At 34.7% G+C, this 20,557-nt stretch overlaps 1 protein-coding gene across 2 annotated transcripts in view; it reads right to left on the bottom strand.

Annotated features, from left to right (window-relative positions):
- LOC118270112 (lachesin) overlaps positions 1–17,236 on the bottom strand; it is a 37,255-nt gene extending 20,019 nt beyond the window's left edge. For both annotated transcript variants that reach the window (XM_035585561.2, XM_035585560.2), the window contains exon 1: positions 17,028–17,236. In XM_035585561.2, coding sequence (XP_035441454.2) covers positions 17,028–17,109 — 82 coding nt within the window. In that variant the 5' untranslated portion in view covers positions 17,110–17,236. The remainder of the gene's footprint in view (positions 1–17,027) is intronic.
- Between the last annotated feature and the right edge of the window lie 3,321 nt (positions 17,237–20,557).

A 20,557-nucleotide genomic window follows, 5' to 3' on the forward strand; every position in this document is an offset into this window, starting at 1 on the left:
CTGAATTTCATTTGAAACTTACGATGAAATGATAAGTTTCGTAAAAATAGTTTTCATTCGTTGAATTTTTCGCTCCGTTTCAATTCATTATGCATAAGTTTGGAACAGTTTTACAACTTAATAAAATAATAACAGAAAGTATTTATAGTAACAAAACATTTTAATACCAAGATTTGTATTGTGAATATGATTGAAAAAGAGTAACCTACGAAGTTTCTTGCTTTTCTTCTTCATTCCACTTCGGAACGAGGAAATAGCGTCGAGGACTGATCGACAGACAGATATTTTTTTAAATATTATATTTTATTTGGATTGTATAAGCCTGTAAAAGAGCAGATCTCCTGATGATAAGCAATCGCCGCCGTCCATAGACACCTGAAACACCAGAGGCGTTACAATTGCGTTGCCGGCCTTTTGGGGGTTAGGAATTTGAGGGTTTTTGGGGAATCGAGTTTAGGGAAGGAAATTGACCCTTCGGTAACCTCACTCACACAATGAAACACAACGCAAGCGTTGTTTCACGTCGGTTTTCTGTGAGGCCGTGGTATTACTTCTGTCGAGCCGGCCCATTCGTGCCGAAGCATGGCTCTCCCACACTTAAAAATAATATTTGCTTTGACATTCAATAGTGCCTTCCCGGTCTATTTGAAATTAATAATTTTGACTTTGACTATAAATACTAACATCTAAATTAGGCCGAGCCTGTACCTCAGATGTTAGTTCCTTCCATTGAGACTTGAGACAGACCATTATTCACAGTTAGTAGAACACTACTTGTTTTACAATTGTACTTTGATAAATTTGACATATACTTCCAGTTCGTAAGGTTTAATTAACATCAATGATATCTAAGATTAAACCCTCTAATTAATTTAACACATTAAACGTCGTGAAAAATAATCAATGATAAGAAATAGAATAATCATAATAAATAGAAGGGAACAAGTGTGCTTGTAGTGAGCTTTACTTACAAAGCTCACTACAAGCAAAATTTGTAAAAAAGAAATTGTGAAAACAAGGTGCCACAGTGTGATGCTACTTCTTTAGCTACTAAAGAAGTATGGAGTTAAAGAAATATCGTGTCAGGCGGTAGTGTTCTGTGGTTTCTGCCTTGGCGCAAGGGATATAGGGGTGAGTTCATGGGCGTATTTAAAAATAAGAATCATTGATCAGAGTTTAATGGTACTTTACTAAGGCTTAATGGGGTCGTTTGGGAAATCAGTGTATGTGAATAGCATCTGAGTGATACCAGAAGTATTTCTACCTCCATGTTATGTACTAAAAACATAAAAGAAGATTGTTTGTCAAAGTCAAAGCATTGATTTCAATTAAACCATAAATTGATACTTTTGAAACGTCAATAAATAGTATATCACTCTAAAAAAACCAGGTGCTCGTTCTAGAGTGTAGATTGAAAAAGAACTAGCAACAAACTCAATTCTTTACTCTTTTGAATACACAAATTACCAAAACGTACGTATATCTAAAACTTAGATACATTATGAATAATTAATTAATGTCTTCTAACTTGTCAAACATACAAATTCTATCACTATAATATCTGTATGTGTGTAAACTTGAAATTGTAATTCTATCTAATGAATAGGATGTCTAGAATTCTAGATTTCACTAATTACGTTCAAATTGGCTTAACATAGTTAAACAGTACGGTTGGTTAGTTAGTTATTTATGTATGTACTAAACTGTAGGTTAACGGTAACCGCTCATAAGGTAAACTTAGCTTGGCCAGTTTATAGATCGGTAAAGCCGGAAGGCATGTAAAGTATTAATGTGATAATTGATGAATCTAATTAGCCGTAATCGATAATCATGTAGCGAGACACGGTGCTTATTTCTCATGACTTTAAGGATTATTAATTCTTTTAAATGTCCTACTTACCTACAGCTACTTATAAGGAAATGTCACATCCAGTGATTTTTTATTGTTAAAAGATTTACCTACTCAAGTTGTCATTAATCTGAAAACCTTAAAAGTACGTATTACAGTGAACATTCGTGGTTAGCACATATCACCTGATGGTAAGCAATTGTCGCCGCCCATGGACACCCAAAACACCAGAGGCGTTACAAGTGCGTTACTGGACTGATAGTTGCTGGTTTATGGTTATGGGCTCCTAGCGTAGCTAGAAACTGGTCGAGTAACCTCGTCGAACAGTATCGAGCGAAAGCCGTGTAACCTAATTAATATAAAAAACCTACGGTTCTTTCCATACTTCTGGCTATTCAAATGAGATTTCATTAACGTGTTCTAAAGATGAAACAAAAGCCAGTCAGATTATTATCAAGTAACGAACACGGGCACAATGTGAAAAGATGTGCTCATTCCATTCACGTATAAGATTGACTTTGTAAAAACATTCTGTGGTATCGTGTTTTACGATTGTTTTTAATTGTGAGTGGCTCATCTTTATATTGCATAGCTAGTTGACAACTTACTGCTATCCGAGACTCGAGGATATTTATACTCGTTGACGTCTATTTGTGAGACATGCTGGTAGTGCTTACCAGGAAAACCTTTTATGCAGATTTCTTTGTTAAAGAGACAAAAGAGAAAATTATTCATTAGGTATTTATATTCCGCGACGTCGCTTTGTTTGGCAGCTTCTATAAATATGGTATTCTAGCTTACCATTAAGGCATTGTCGATATTACGTAATCAAAACGGTTCTTCAATCGTCAGTTTGAAATTAAAAGGCACGTTTTAGCCCTTAATGCGTAGGCATAGAGTGATCACGCACACTAGTCATTTTTCGTGTCTATACGATCACGTCTCATATTACGTAAAACAATCTGAATTTTTGCGAGGGTGTTTTAAAAACCAACAAACTAATAAAAATTATATTATTTGCGTATAACGCCATTTTACAAGACTTTTCCATTTGTTTGAAAGAAGTATACAAGTAGTGAATTTTATTAACAAGTCCTCATTAAGCCTAGACATGAATGCAAACAATAAAACCGTCTAGCCGCACTTGAACGTAGTGGCATTTTATCTAAAAGATTGTCTGGAACCTACATTTTTAATGTCAATGTTTACGCTGTATCATATTACACTGAATAATAAATGATACTAGGTCCTTTTAAAGTTCGAACATAAAAAAGGTATTGCCGATAAATCATGATATTGTGTAAAACCTCACTTAATCTTAATTTGGGGCGATGCCTTTGAATGGGCGTTATGCAACGCGACTTATTTGTGCCGTGACTTAGTTGTGAATAGCATCGACAGGCAATATTTTCTCTTTACAACGAGCTCGGTACAAGACAACGCTTTCAGGCAATGACTTGTGCCGTGGGGGCCGATATAAATATTTGCGTATCGCATCGCCGCCTGGCGGCTGCCGGCGGCCGCCGCTGGCGTGCCGAGCGCGGCGCCCGCGCCCGCTCCCTGCGCTCCCTGCCCGCTCTGCCAAACGTGGCTCGTCACGCGACCACCGCTGCCTCAATGTAAGAAGTTTATTCCACTTTAAATATCCTACGTGAATCGATATGTTCTACAAATTAACCTTTATTATTGCGTACCGGCTGGAACTACTACTGCCAAACGAAATGTGAAAACTTGTCCGCACCCAAGAGAGAAGTTATTATGAATTATCTCTGCCAAGGAATACTAAAAACTTACTTGTGAGATTTTTAAATTGAAATATATCGCAGTAGTGTAAAGATTTAACGACAAAATAAAGTTTTTATTGCCTTTAAATAAATGATTATTCCCACAAAACAAATAGCTTTAGTACTACGCTTTTACGTTAGAAGCTTACGCGAAGGAAATTACAAACGTAATAAATGTACTCACAAGAATTAATTAACAAAATTAAGTAAGTTAGTGTTACTCAGGTAAATTATTATCACTACGTAATCAAATTGAGTTAAAGGGAGTGAAAACTTTGGAGATAAGAAGTGTTGCAAAGAAGATTATTTAAAATATTGAGTAAGTAACAAATTTTCGAACGATCGGCGTGATTCGATAACTTTTCGCCGAAGTTAGCTGTAAGTTTGTAGAAGTTTCCAGCCGTGTTTCTGAACCTTATCGTCCGTGGAAGTAACAAGCCGAGATAAATGAAGTTTAGTTGCTCTTAATTTAATGGCTGGCCGGAAGTTTGGACGACGTGACCGGCAGGGTGGGAGCCTCTTTCCTACCAATTATTCGACTAATTAATAAGACATTGTATTGATAGGATTGTCGGCCCCTTCATAACTCGGAAACTTTATTTACCAAATTCGCTGAAACAATTAGGTTAGAACAAACTAAGAGTGACTTAGGGCATCAAAATAGCCGAAACAAACAAGGTCGTTGTTTGCTGAACAAAAATAGGGAGTTCGCAATTAAAGTGGCGAACGACTAGCAGATCGAAGTAACTACAGTAAATGTCTTTCAAGTCTTTCGAACACCGCAACTGAGCAAATGGCGAACGATTTAAACGCTTTCTTAAAGGATTTATCGGAGATGACACAAGAACAATGATGCGACTTCTTTAGCTACTAAAGAAGTATGAAGCTAAGGAAATATCGTGTCAGGCGGTGGTGTTCTGTGGTTTCTGCCTTGGCGCAAGGGACATAGGGGTGAGATCATGGAAGAATAAAATTTAAAAATAAAAATCATTGATCAGAGTTTAATGGTACTTTACTAAGGCTTAATGGGGACATTTGGGAAATCAGTGTATGTGAATAGCATCTGAATCGCTTAGAAGTATATCTACCTTCACATCATGTAGTAAAAAGAAGATTTATTTGACAAAGTCAAAGCATTGATTTCAATTAAACCATAAATTGATACTTTTGAAACGTCAATAAATAGTATATCACTCTAAAAAAACCAGGTGCTCGTTCTAGAGTGTAGATTGAAAAAGAACTAGCAAGAAACTCAATTCTTTACTCTTTTGAATACACAAGTTACCAAAATATACGTGTACCTAAAACTTGAAAACATTATGAATAATTAATTAATGTCTTTTAACTTGTCAAATATACAAATTCTATCACTATAATATCTGTCTGTGTGTAAACTTGAAATTGTAATTCTATCTAATGAATAGGATGTCTAGAATTCTAGATTTCACTAATTACGTTCAAATTGGCTTAACATAGTTAAACAGTACGGTTGGTTAGTTAGTTATTTATGTATGTACTAAACTGTAGGTTAACGGTAACCGCTCATAAGGTAAACTTAGCTTGGCCAGTTTATAGATCGGTAAAGCCGGAAGGCATGTAAAGTGTTAATTTCATAATTAATTAATCGAATTAGCCGTAATCGATAATCATGTAGAGTGGCAGCTTATTTCTCATGATTTTTAAGAATATTAATTCTTTTAAATGTCGTACCTACCTTTAGTTATTATTGTTAAAAGATTTACCTACCTATTCAAGTTGTCATTAATCTGAAAACCTTAAAAGGACGTATTACAGTGAACTTACGTAGTTACCACACATCACCTGATGGTAAGCAATTGTCGCCGCCCATGGACACCCAAAACTCCAGCTGCGTTACAAGTGCGTTACTGGACTGCTGGTTGCTGGTTTATGGTTATGGGCTCCCTGCATAGTTAGAAACTGGTCGAGTATCCTCGTCGAACAGTATCATAATCGTGAGTAAGCCATGTAACCTAATTAATATAAAAAACCTACGGTTCTTCCATACTTCTGGCTATTCAAATGAGATTTCATTAACGTGTTCTAAAGATGAAACAAAAGCCAGTCAGATTATTATCAAGTAACGAACACGGGCACAATGTGAAAAGATGTGCTCATTCCATTCACGTATAAGATTGACTTTGTAAAAACATTCTGTGGTATCGTGTTTTACGATTGTTTTTAATTGTGAGTGGCTCATCTTTATATTGCATAGCTAGTTGACAACTTACTGCTATCCGAGACTCGAGGATATTTATACTCGTTGACGTCTATTTGTGAGACATGCTGGTAGTGCTTACCAGGAAAACCTTTTATGCAGATTTCTTTGTTAAAGAGACAAAAGAGAAAATTATTCATTAGGTATTTATATTCCGCGACGTCGCTTTGTTTGGCAGCTTCTATAAATATGGTATTCTAGCTTACCATTAAGGCATTGTCGATATTACGTAATCAAAACGGTTCTTCAATCGTCAGTCGAAATTAAAAGGCACGTTTTCGCCCTTAATGCGTAGGCATAGAGTGATCACGCACACTAGTCATTTTTCGTGTCTATACGATCACGTCTCATATTACGTAAAACAATCTGAATTTTTGCGAGGGTGTTTTAAAAACCAACAAACTAATAAAAATTATATTATTTGCGTATAACGCCATTTTACAAGACTTTTCCATTTGTTTGAAAGAAGTATACAAGTAGTGAATTTTATTAACAAGTCCTCATTAAGCCTAGACATGAATGCAAACAATAAAACCGTCTAGCCGCACTTGAACGTAGTGGCATTTTATCTAAAAGATTGTCTGGAACCTACATTTTTAATGTCAATGTTTACGTTGTATCATATTACACTGAATAATAAATGATACTAGGTCCTTTTAAAGTTCGAACATAAAAAAGGTATTGCCGATAAATCATGATATTGTGTAAAACCTCACTTAATCTTAATTTGGGGCGATGCCTTTGAATGGGCGTTATGCAACGCGACTTATTTGTGCCGTGACTTAGTTGTGAATAGCATCGACAGGCAATATTTTCTCTTTACAACGAGCTCGGTACAAGACAACGCTTTCAGGCAATGACTTGTGCCGTGGGGGCCGATATAAATATTTGCGTATCGCATCGCCGCCTGGCGGCTGCCGGCGGCCGCCGCTGGCGTGCCGAGCGCGGCGCCCGCGCCCGCTCCCTGCGCTCCCTGCCCGCTCTGCCAAACGTGGCTCGTCACGCGACCACCGCTGCCTCAATGTAAGAAGTTTATTCCACTTTAAATATCCTACGTGAATCGATATGTTCTACAAATTAACCTTTATTATTGCGTACCGGCTGGAACTACTACTGCCAAACGAAATGTGAAAACTTGTCCGCACCCAAGAGAGAAGTTATTATGAATTATCTCTGCCAAGGAATACTAAAAACTTACTTGTGAGATTTTTAAATTGAAATATATCGCAGTAGTGTAAAGATTTAACGACAAAATAAAGTTTTTATTGCCTTTAAATAAATGATTATTCCCACAAAACAAATAGCTTTAGTACTACGCTTTTACGTTAGAAGCTTACGCGAAGGAAATTACAAACGTAATAAATGTACTCACAAGAATTAATTAACAAAATTAAGTAAGTTAGTGTTACTCAGGTAAATTATTATCACTACGTAATCAAATTGAGTTAAAGGGAGTGAAAACTTTGGAGATAAGAAGTGTTGCAAAGAAGATTATTTAAAATATTGAGTAAGTAACAAATTTTCGAACGATCGGCGTGATTCGATAACTTTTCGCCGAAGTTAGCTGTAAGTTTGTAGAAGTTTCCAGCCGTGTTTCTGAACCTTATCGTCCGTGGAAGTAACAAGCCGAGATAAATGAAGTTTAGTTGCTCTTAATTTAATGGCTGGCCGGAAGTTTGGACGACGTGACCGGCAGGGTGGGAGCCTCTTTCCTACCAATTATTCGACTAATTAATAAGACATTGTATTGATAGGATTGTCGGCCCCTTCATAACTCGGAAACTTTATTTACCAAATTCGCTGAAACAATTAGGTTAGAACAAACTAAGAGTGACTTAGGGCATCAAAATAGCCGAAACAAACAAGGTCGTTGTTTGCTGAACAAAAATAGGGAGTTCGCAATTAAAGTGGCGAACGACTAGCAGATCGAAGTAACTACAGTAAATGTCTTTCAAGTCTTTCGAACACCGCAACTGAGCAAATGGCGAACGATTTAAACGCTTTCTTAAAGGATTTATCGGAGATGACACAAGAACAAGGGGTGCGGAGAAACTGGGGAGGCAAAGTCCTACCGGGGTAGGACAGGCTAAAGCGAGGAACAAAGATTTATAGAGGGACAAATTGTAACAGAATCACTGCTACAGTTAAATTCCTAATTAGTCTATCAGTTATAAATTATACATTACTTGCTGCTTTTTTATTATGAAGTGATTAAGGCTCACTTTTGACGTTCATTATGATATATGAGAAAAGTTATTTTCTTTAGGCTTTGATTAATTTTATTAGAAGGTTTCGGTCTTATATTAAAGTAAAATGGCTATACAAAGGGAACAGTGAAAGTAGTCTCATATGAATAATTATTATCGTATGATGGTATGTGCGTTTATATATTTATAAAAGTATAGTCTAAAAATAAAAAAGCAGGCTTATAAAATGTTGTGTAAGTACTCGTCATCTAAAGACATTTATGTCTTATGAGCTCAAACTCCATAGTGTAAAATAAAAACAAATGACATGTCAATGACGTCACACCTAAAATAACATAAGTAGAAATCTTGTTCCCATTCTAAATTCAAATTATTGCCGCTTTCAAAAATACAAAATTAAAAACAAATGACAGAAACATATCGCATTCTCTTTTTAAATCCAAATATTGCGCGCCTTTAGTTAATACAAACAATGTTGTGTTCCTTGTTTGTAATTTATAATAGTTGAACGTTTTTTGTCTATATTCTACAAAATAAAAATAAAAAATACGCTTTCAATGCGGCTTTTTAAGACGAGCAGATGGATCACCTGAAGATAAGCAATCAACGCTGCGCGTGGATACCCGCAACACCAAAGAAGTAATAAATAATAATGTATAGAAATGTACCAGTTAGATAAAATCGAACTATTTTATTAATTACTTTGAACAACTGATATACGCATAATCCAATGAAAGTTTTACTATAATTTGCGCTGAATTCCAAATCAAAACTGAGCTTTAATGCAAATACGAATTTACCATTAATGTCGGTTCTGACGTGAATACTAAAATGTAATCATCGCGATTGAATACTCCTGCTTAGTGTTAAACGGGTTTTATTGAAACTAATAATGATATATTAAATATTTTGACTAGTTATTTGATTAGTGTTAGTGTCGATATAATAACAATTTAGTTATATTTTATTTTTTTAAAGGGGGAACATCATCTAGTTGCTTATTCCGCCTCGGGCAAGACGAGAAGGAAGGTCAGACTCTTACTGACTAAAAACCACCGTGTTCCTACTCCTGCCCTTCGAGCCGAAGCCTTGGTAAACTCGCTCGGTAGCCCGTAGCTCCGGATCAGGCATCAGCCCTAGTGTGCCCCATATGTAGTGGTCTGATGGTTTTTTGAACAGATTATTATATGATGTACTTATACTATTGGCTCCTAATATTGACCGTCATAATTCCCTATATTTAAATCACAACTGCTTAAACAAACTTTTGAATAATTCAAACAATCCGTTGCTTAAAAAAATCATAGCTATTATTTATATCTACGAGTATAGAAAACTTTTATCACGACAACGACGAAGCTAATAATTATGAACATGTCACCGACAATATTTTCAAACAAACATTAATTTTTATAAACTCCAACCGGCCTTGTCGCCCGGGGAATTCAACCACTTAAACGTCATTTTAATAATTCACAGGCACACGTCTATCAATTACCCTGGAGGAAAGTTTACGCGTAAATTCAACCCTATCGTGGGTTTATAATAAAAAGGGAGAAACTAGGAAAATTAACTGAATAATAAATGTGTGCGACCCCTGATTATGTTCACACGACAGTCGAGAGCCTCGGGGGCATTTAACCTTTATTCGTATCTCCCGTACGTACGATGTTGCGTTGCGCTTCATGCCGCTAAGCCGGCTTTCACCTAGCTGTAGCTACATCTCTTCGGTTATAAACTAAACACAAAACTAGCCCTGTATGTTTGTTAAAGTTTTGGTCAATGAGGAAGAGAAACTGAAAGAACTGAAAGCTATTGATTTCTAAAAAGTGCCTATACGCTCCCTTTGGCTCATCTTGTCTGTAGCACTTCCGTGCCCCGAATTCTCCGTATTACAACTATTACATTAATTTATTAAATATTTGCTCAATTTAGTTAATTTCAAGTGTAAATACAGTCATTATTGGTTTACGAGAATATTAAATTATTTTTTTCCGAGAATTATCTCCAAATTTTGCTTTAACGTACCTATCGCGATTCTGTGGAGGTAATTTGTAATTGACCGACAGGCTTCACATTATTCGTATTGTGCCAATCAAGCGTGTTAATTAAGTTGCGGCTAATGGTGGCAAACTACCAATATCATACTGATTTTATAATTACATATATTAATATATAGTTTACAGCATTGTTTTGTTTGTATAGTTACATCGATACAATGGTCATAAGCGAGCATGGGCCTTTATTTTTGACGGGTGAAGATCATTCAATGACTTTTCCTGCTCTGTGTGAGGCGAGAGGGATTGTCAGACTCTTACTGACTAAATACCACCCCGTTCCTTCTGCTTTGAAGTGGAGCTCCGGTAACCTGTTTCGTTGTCCACAGCTCCGGACTGCATGGGACTTAGGGTTCTGAATTTGAATCAAGTGCTATATTTTTTAAATCTTGAAATGTAATAGGGCACTGGGTTTGGAATGAAACCCAGTATATAGTGTTAATAAGTGAACATACTTTAAATAGTATTCGGAACTTACAAAAGTGGCTATTGAATTTGATATATGAAACTATGATTATTCCTTCGGGAAATAAAAAGTTATTATATCATTATTAGAACTTATGGCGGGATATTTACCATGTTTATTCACTTCGGTGAGTTTCCGATATTTCGGCACTGTTGCAAGCGCTATGATCACGGATTAACAAAAAAAAAGTTATTATATCGTTAGAGCTCTATAATAAGAACTAGAGAACGTTTAATTATATTGATTTCTAACCTAAATAGAACCTAGAATTACAAGGATAGGATTTAAAGGGTACTAGGGTGATTAACATTGCGGAGCTGCGGACTACCTAGCGGGTTTATCGGGGCTCCGGCTTGACAAGCAGGAGAAAGAACGGGGTGGTTTTTAGTCAGTAAGAGTCTGACACTCCCTCTCGCCTCGCCATGGCGAGAGAAGTCATTGGATGATTTTTTATAAAAATGATAGTGTGTTTGTATGTATGTTTGTTTCTTAATCACGTCAAAATGTCTGAAATCATTGGAATGAAATTTGGAACAGGGATAGATTGTGGTCTGGAATAACACAAAGTCTACTTTTAACCTACGGGAACGCGAAACCGCGGGAAGATGCTAGGGCGAGAATAAAAAAGTTCGTGTGAGAAGATGAGTTTGATAAGGAAAAATAAACATGATATAGCAACCCCAATAAAGTTTCTAAATTAAAGTAAGTTTATTCTGCTCTAAGATACAACACAAACGTATACACCGGACGAAAATCTGTGTGACTATTTCCTCTGTGATCTCATATAAAGAAAAAATGTAGTTGTCCCTTTTTTTTCGTATAAGAAATTTGATTAAATTTAAAAAAGCGGGCAGTAACAGCTGGTAGCAGTTTCGCGCAAGTTTCCACTAAGGCAAACCCAGTTACCTAATAATATTCTAGGCGAAGGGCAAGTTACATATTATTTGTGGACTTGCTTTACCCAATCTAATCTTCCTATTGAATATTTGCTGTAGGCGGTAAAGGAGGACATTTTTTATTTTGGCACATTGATTAAAACTTGAATGTACGAGTTGGACGACCAGATCCAGGATGTTACAAGGATTTTTGTTTTAACCGCAGTGTCCTAATAATGTCCAATTTTAGGGTGTTGCGTGATAACTAGACAAAGAGAAACACATAAACCGTGATTATATTCTAGCATGCCAAAGCTTCATATGGGTGGTAATGGTGATATACTATGCATGTATTATACATATAAACCTTCCTCTTGATGATTCACATGAGATTCCTCAATGCATGCAAAATCCGTTGCGTAGTTTTAAAGATTTAAGCATACAAAGGGAAATAGGGACAGAGAAAGCAACTTTGTTTTATACTATGTAGTGATAAGATAATTTCAAACTTTCGGAAAGAACTAAAACGCTCTTTCATCGGGAACCCGGGAATGGTACCTACTCTACGTATTTTTTTATAAAAACTTTATCACCGAAATAATACAGTTAATATAAGTTTTTAAACTGATGTCAGTTTAAAAACTAATATTTTTAGTAACCATGTGGTTACTAAAAATATAATTAGATCTCTTTATTAGAACGTTTCAAGTTCTAATGATATTAATATCTACAGTTTTAAATCCTGAAATTATAAGAAACGCAATCTATTTTATAGCAGCAGCTTTTAAATATCACGTTTTTCCTGGTATTATCAGATTTCTCATTAAAGGTTAAAACAAATTGCAATTTATAGTGGAATGCTTTTAAACTGCGTTTTCTTTATGATCGTAGTTCAAGATGGTTTCTAAGCGATTATTTATATTGCGTACTGGCTTTTGCCAGCGGGTTTGCCCGTATTGCCGCGGGATAAATAGCTATAGAAGAGAAACATATCCTATCACCCATGTCAGCTAGCATACCCCGTCTGTATACCAAATGTCATGAAAATCCGTTTAGTAGTTTCAGCGTGATTGACGGACAAACATCAAAACAAACCAAGTTTCACATTTATAACATTACTGTGATTATGGCACAGTATAATGAATTGTGCACTAATATTGACTGTTTAAGTATTAAAATGATGTAATAGTGGGTCAGCCTCTTGCCATATACTGTGCACAATTCCAAACTGCGTGCTGCTATGAAGTTTTAGAAAAAGCGAATAAAGCCCAGTAATACTTTGTCAATATATTAGAAAAATATGGCATTTAGTTTACTTTTGTTAGGCCAAACAATAATAAAAAATATCGCGTGAAGTTTGTATGGTAATGAAACCATATGATATAATACCTCCTTCTGAGAATTCGTTTTTAGGTTTTAATATACCTATATTTCTTGAATATCGTAAACGAATTGATGGATACCTTATTTTTTTCGAAACGAAATTGAATCTAGCTTGTCAAAATCTATTAGAACCATCCAGTATTTCTCTATAATACGTTATTATTGTACATTTGACCTTTAAAAAAAAATCTACAATTTGTATATCACACAAAGAGTTGCTCCGTGCGGGAATGGAACCCGCTACCCGTTACGTGGTAGCCAGTTACCCAGCGACCGCGTCAACCGTGCAATTATTCCGAAAATGTCGAATCTATTAAAATTTACACATACGAATACTAATTAATTCTGTCAGTTATACTCGTAATTACTTGTTTATATTGTGTCCGCATATAATATCAGTTAACAACCCCTTTTAGGGTTCATAACATCTCAATGAACACCAATTTAGATCAGCTTGTCGAGAACTGACTTCCCTCGGGGTCATTGACCTTATAAATAATAATTGATGTAAAGTAGGTGTTATATTAATACACCTACACTGGTTTTACTTTTGGGGAAGAAATTGTTGTTATTTACCATAATTACCATAAGTTGCTAAGTGGGTAGTTACCCACTGTAACCACAAGGGCAACCTTTGTGTTAAACGATTACTTAAACCATTTCTTAGTAACGATTTTGTATTGAAAACAATTGTTAAGGACTGGGTTAACTATTAAATTACTATGAATAAGGCGGTCAATAAATTAATCTTAAAATTAATCTAAGGCGCGCTCTCTCTATACAACACACGTATTAAATATCCTTTTGAAAATTAAATCACTTAATAAAATTGGCAAACCAGGCTGATCTGTATTTTCGTGTTAGCAATATTATATTAGTAGCAATAGTATATAATGCAATATAGTCAACTCAGTCCAAGAAATGTTGTGGTGGCCCGTCTTACGCCCGCTTCTAATGTATGAGGGGTTCGAAAACTACCAATGGCAACTACCAATGTGACTTCTTCCGAGTTATAATTATGTACTTTCTAAGACTACTTAGACATCACTCACGCGACAAACGCGGAATGAAAACATCGTGAAGAAACCTGGTCTTATAATTTCTGATTATAACTATCAAATCACCATCCCGCATTAGGCGAGCGTGTACATTAATGCTCAAACCTTATCCGTGTGAGAAGAGGCCTTTGGGCAGCAGTGATGACTTATAGGCTGACGATGATAATAATGAGTCCAAAAAATATTATTAATTTGGCGCAAACTTTTGTTCACACTTCAATAATGTTTAAAAGTGGGTGTACACAGTAAAGTGGTAATAGGTGTCATACATAATATGTACCTTTGCCTACTATATATATAATATATATCCAAACACACTTATGAACAATCGAATCGATGCTCAATACTAATTAGAGGCAACTATTTTAGGCCATCCATTATGTATTTTGTTTTAGTTTCTAAGTCTGTACGAGACGGATCCCTCTTCCATTTAAATTTAGTTCAGCTACATCGGTAATTTGCGTTTTGAAGCGCAGTGTAGAGTTTCTAACCCTATTAGATAGTTTTGAATGTAGCGTAGTGGACTTAATGGGTCGATCCTTGAGCTTGGGCCGACTGAAATAGTGGACTGTGCTTAGAATTGCAAAAAAGAAACGAATATGTAGATATAACTAACAATTTGGAGTTTGTTAACTGGGTCTATTTTTGTTTGGTACCTGAATGTATGTTTTAAGATATTTTGTTATTTGTGATTGTTTGGTATACTTATAGGTTTTGATAGTTACTTATTCTGTATGTAATTTTTATTTATTGTTAAATGGGCCGACGTTTGGCCGCTATCTCACCTGATAATAATAATAATTTTATTTCCTTTTAGGTAATTTTAAGTTATAAAAAATAAGTTATGGTTATTATTATTTATTTAGTGAATATGATTTGTTTACCAATTAGTATAGTTTGTGATACCAATAAATGGCAACTGATAAAAAGTTTGAATAGTAGTTTTATTTATTGTGTACATAATAGGTATGTTAATAGTGTAAGTGGTCATATTCTTGATGATGATAGAGATGGTGATGAACTATATTTTTAAAATGGCAATAACCTACATGGTGTTTAAAATAGTTCAAAGAACATCGTACCGAAATGCAAAAATATTTTCACTAGTTGTGATTTTAGTTGCTTATAATATCCAATAGTTTTATATTATTTTCGGTTGAAAAAATAACAAAAAATAAAACAATATTTTAGCTGACTCATTCCTCGTATCCAAAATCTTGTAGCACTTCAAAAATAGACTTAAGTATAATAATTTTAAGTACTATAATTATAAAGATATAGGTCTAGACGTGCTTAGTAATTAGTTGGCTATTAATTTGTTATCATAAAATATTTAAATAGGGCAAGAATGCCTAGAAATAGAATACTCGTAGCTATTGTTTTCTAAAGGATTTCGTAAAGGGCCTTCCAATTGAAATGTCTCAATACCTTCTATTGTTATTTATATCAGTAGTTAATTGTTTTTGGTTTGTGTCGGTCGAGTCGGTAGTAAGTGCGACTCTTGAACCAGAGATTTTAGGTTCGATTTCCAGATCAGACTAGTATTTTTTTTATTTCTGTAATATTGCCTACGGCATTGAGTCTAATTTGTGTTTACATTTATGTGCATAAAGAGTTAAATAAGTAAATAATAAAATTAAGTTTGTAATTGTGTCCAAGAAACTTTACATAAAACTGGTGAAAATTCAGATTACTTTGTGTATTGGCACATCTGCCTACAGGTTCAGAGATAAAAACTGACATAAGTGACATTAAAAAACTAGCACTAGTAAATTAAGTATAATTTTTATCCTCAACGTGTATCGAAAATTATTATACACTAAAACTCTTCTAATTAAAGAAAATAATTGTGGCAAAATTTGTTGTATTTCAATTATGAAATTATTATAGTATACATTAGTATATACAAATAATATATACCATAATAATTATTACTATTTGAATACATTATGGCAAGTAAACTCAACCAAGGTTTGCAAAATAATTTTGAAATCTAAATAATTAAACAAAATACTTGATTATTAGTAAATATAGCACATGTTCTCGTATAATTACTACCTCTAATGTAAACAAACGATTTTGATAAGTATTTTATGTTTAATACGGTTTAATTTTGAATAATAACTACGATACCCAGATTTGTGACTGGTATAGGGCAATAGACTTAACTCTAATAGGCTAGACTAAAGAGCTTACCGATATAATAGCAAAATGGGTCTCCTATTTTCTATTAATTTTTGTCCTAAATATCTCTTGAGCACTAATCTAGTCATGGAAAATTAAACTTTACTAACACCTAAATAAAGATGAAAATTATGTTTATGTTGTACAAATTATCGTGAAGTTTTCAATTTTACATGTAGGTATCAGTTGCGTGTACGATTAGACGGTTACATGGTTTGTTTATGAAATATGGTTCATCTGTTAATTAATAAATGTGGACAAAAATATACATTTGTCACGTTTTTAGTACTCAAATAGAAATAAAATGAATCGTAGCTAATTTATCTGTGTATCTAGAGAACAATTAATAAATCATTTCGATTAAAAGCTACCAGGAAACATTGTTTACATTTTGTAATAATCCCCAAAACCTTAATCACCGCTGTATATAATATATCGACGACATTATTTTAAATTAATATTACGTACATTAATTTTATTACATTTTTATTTAAATTAACAAGTTTGTCCCCGCCACTTAATCATTATAATTTGAATATATCCCGCACTAGATTGACTTAAAGACAAGGTTGGAATATTAAAAAAATATATTTTATATCTTGTAGTCACGACAAGTTAAGATCAAGTTTCACCGACTCGTTTTATTGACACTAACCTGTAACTGCCTCTATGTACTCTTATTATTCGTCATTTGACGTCAAAGAACTTTTAATGACAGTATTTTTCATATGACCAACGTAACCATTACCTGCCGTAATAAAACCCACATTACACGAATGTATTTTTTTCATACTGAAGTACATTTTGTTGTTCACGTTATTAAAATTAATTTGTTTAATCTCATGAAGCATGTAACCGTAATATTTTTAGATTTAAGGCTTGTTATTTTTCCGCTTTATATTTTATTTTAATTTATTTGGTAACTTACCAACTGAATCCTTAAAACAAATCACAACATGGAAGACAAGTCCGAAGTGTATATAGAACAAGAGTTTTCCCAACAACATCATTCAAAACACATTGTATGTTAGCAAAAAAAACTTCACTGTTTATGCGGCATACTACGCGAGTTCGACGATGTAGAAGTTCGTAGCCCGTAGCGGCGTAGGCGTGCTACGTGCGTCCGCGTAGCGAGTCGAGGCGCGACTGTAGGCCCGCTACGTGCGGCTTTGCTCGCTAAGTTCGTCGCTCCGGTGCACATGCGCTACCAAACGCATTCCACACGAGCTGAACCAAACTTAATAATAATTCCTTCGTTTCCACTTCACTTATCAATCGGCTGGGAAAGAGTTGGATTTGATTTTCGTGTACAGAACGGCTCCTGGCTTAGCGATAACGAGATTTTCTTTTTTTGATTTCTTTATTAATGTTTTAAAACTTGATTTATTTGATATTAAAGGGCGTAACTTATTCGAAAAAATAAGTGAAATTAAATTTGGGCTGCTTAAACAACAAACATTATTTATTTGGAGGAAAAAACAGAGCTCTCCTTTAAAACAAGGCTGCGTAAAATGTCACTTTTATTTTGTCGTAATTGTGTTTCGTACGCTTTCTGTCTATTATTACATTATGTACTTACCGGAAATTCAAAGACGGGCCGTATAAACAATGATATAGCTACTGAGGCCTGTTTTTAAAAGAACACGGTGAGGTATTATTAGGTTTTGGTATGCAATGAGGCAAGACTTGAACCACTATAATTACTTCGAGAACTTATTCAACAGCAATTCGCATGTGAATGAATTAAACGTTTATATTTTCATAGTTAAGAACTTTTTGAAAAGCTATCGTATAAATGAAGTATTATTTTAAACACCGAGTTGTTCTATCAAAATAAATAAAACCATTTTTTATGATTCGCTACAGTTGCGGGTTGATTTCGTTTATTTTTTTTACGCGAATAATAATATTACAAAGCCAATCACGTGGAAAAAGTACCTGGACTAAATTTCTTTTTTATAAAAAGAGTTGCCTTTTTGGAAAGCTTTTACGTGGTAGCGAAATTGTAATAAAACTGGTAAAAAAGATTGTTTTGATGTAGTATCTGTGTTCCTAACATTGTTTGGCGACCACAACTAGTCTGAGAAGACCGTGGGACTTAACTAGTCGAGCCTGCATCTGATTAATCAGTGAAGGAAACGTTCCTCAGTTAACCACCAACTGCACGGTTTCATAGTTGCAGAAATTACTCTCGAATAGTCATAATCTTCGCTAAATTATTCAAATGTTCGCTAAATCTTGCAGCTCTGCATATACCAAAATTCTAGATTTGGAATTTCTGCTTTCCTTGCTTTATGATATTTTAGAAATATATATATATCTTTCTCTTTTTAGATTTGAATTATGATGAAATGTGATTGAAAAATTAGTTTTACAAAAAACTTCACTCCTTTTATTCCCGAAGGGGTAGGCGCACATTACGGCACTTAGTTTTAAGTAATTTTACAATTCTTGGTATTTAAAAAATATCTAAGGTGAAATATACTAATTTGGATAAACATCCTTTTACATAAACAGCAAATGTTCTAGTTCGGACTGAGCAGTAGGTTTGGTGATAGTTCAGTACTTGAGTTGCGGTAAGTGCTGATTGTTTGAAACCAAAGACGCAGACCGTCAGCTGCTTTGTTTCAAGTTACAGTTTCACGAAACAGCGGCCAGCGACCACCCGACTTTGACGTCAATACTTGATATTTTAAACTAAAACTCGCCATCAGTAGGGTTACAAAGGCGAATACTTAATCACAGTTAAAAATAACACCAACACCACCACACGTTCTACCAAGAATTTCTTTACAAATAGAACTTGTCTAAATATTTTCCGACTAACCGAATGTAAGAACCGCAATTTTTTATTTGTAAGAAATTCTCTGTTATTTTTATTGTATCAATGAAAGAGAAATTAAGGTAATGGATTCAGTTGCAAAGATAAATTGGAATTGCTCAACGTAATTTGTAACGTTACATGTTGTTTGTGCTTACTTAGGGTTCTCTTTTGTGTTTTGTCGAAAACAAACTAAGTCCTTTGTCTGAGAGGTCGCAGGGGCCTACGGCGGTTTTCTTATCTGTGGCGGGTCCCTTGTGCTACGCGTGTATGAAGGATGTAGTCAGATGCTCGACTCCACTCATCACAATGATTAGATACTTTCGGATTCTAAATTCTTTATGAAACTGTTCTAAAACTTTCCGCACGGAGCACTTGTATACGAATATTTTATTTCCACTGTCGGTGCAGCATCCTTTCAGAGGCACTTTTTTCAAATATTACTCGCGGAAACAGCGCACTGTTTACACAACGCTCGCCTTTCTGCTCATATCCAATGTAGTTTTCAGTTTAAAATTCATAGCGTAGCTTTTAAACTCGGTTAGATTCTGAATATGCTCGTGGTGAACATGTTTCTAAATGAGCGTTTAGCCATTTTAATATCGCGGCTGGCTGTTTGTACTTGATATGTGAGACAAAAAATGTTCGAGAAAAGAGTTTCTTATCTAAAATGATTGTTAGGTTTTTATAGAAGTCAAAAGGAGCGTTGGAACCTGTACCTCAATCACAAATTAAGTGTTGTATGGCGTAACGTTACACCCAAAAGGTTTCTCTCATTTTCTCTTTTTCCTTACTCCTAATGATCTAGGGAAGGTTGTGCTTTTTACGTCGTAATAACTGCGTACACATAAATAATTGAGAAGCGGAAAAACATTCCGGCGCCAAGATTGTAACATTATGAAGCACCTGCTATTCTACGTAAGGACCTTTTATGTACATTTTTTAGTTAAACTCTAGTTTTTTTACAGCTAGACTTTTGAAGTTGGGCCTAAATAAACAGAGTTTTCATAAAAACCTTAGTAAACAATGCTTTTTATGTTCTATTTTAGACTACATCCAAATTTAAAAGAAGGCCAGACGTAAAAGTACAAAAACGAGGTAGAATTTAATTGTCCTCTTATGTATTCCATTGTGCTTTGTTTGCATTGTTACTTGTCAAAAACCACATTATATTATTATTATTATATATACAAAATATACATACTCGTAACCGTGGTTTCTGTACAAGATAATAAAACATATTTTTCATATATTATCAAATATCATTAAAATCATCAATTATTGATATTGCTATAAGATCATGAAAACAAAAAGAATGCAACCATACAGACACGACACACGCCATTCTATAACAACACAAACTAAAAAGTATCACAATATAAATAAGCTTCGAATAGCTAAAACAGAAGTTTACCTTCCCAATATAACGCGACTTGCTTAATAGTTCATACGTAAACTATAGAGGAGTTTGTATAGAGTTAATGTCAGTTCCTGTGTGTGGGATCTAATAAGTAGTGAGGTCGACGGCAAGTGGTGACAATGTGCTGTTAGCCATAACGGTAACCCGTCTATAGCAGCCAGAGTGCCAAATGCTCATTTAATTAAGTGTCACGGTGCCAACGGAGATGCACTTCGGA

The sequence above is a fragment of the Spodoptera frugiperda genome, chromosome 30 (genome assembly GCF_023101765.2).
Source record: "Spodoptera frugiperda isolate SF20-4 chromosome 30, AGI-APGP_CSIRO_Sfru_2.0, whole genome shotgun sequence".
NCBI classification, from domain to species: Eukaryota; Metazoa; Arthropoda; class Insecta; order Lepidoptera; family Noctuidae; genus Spodoptera; species Spodoptera frugiperda.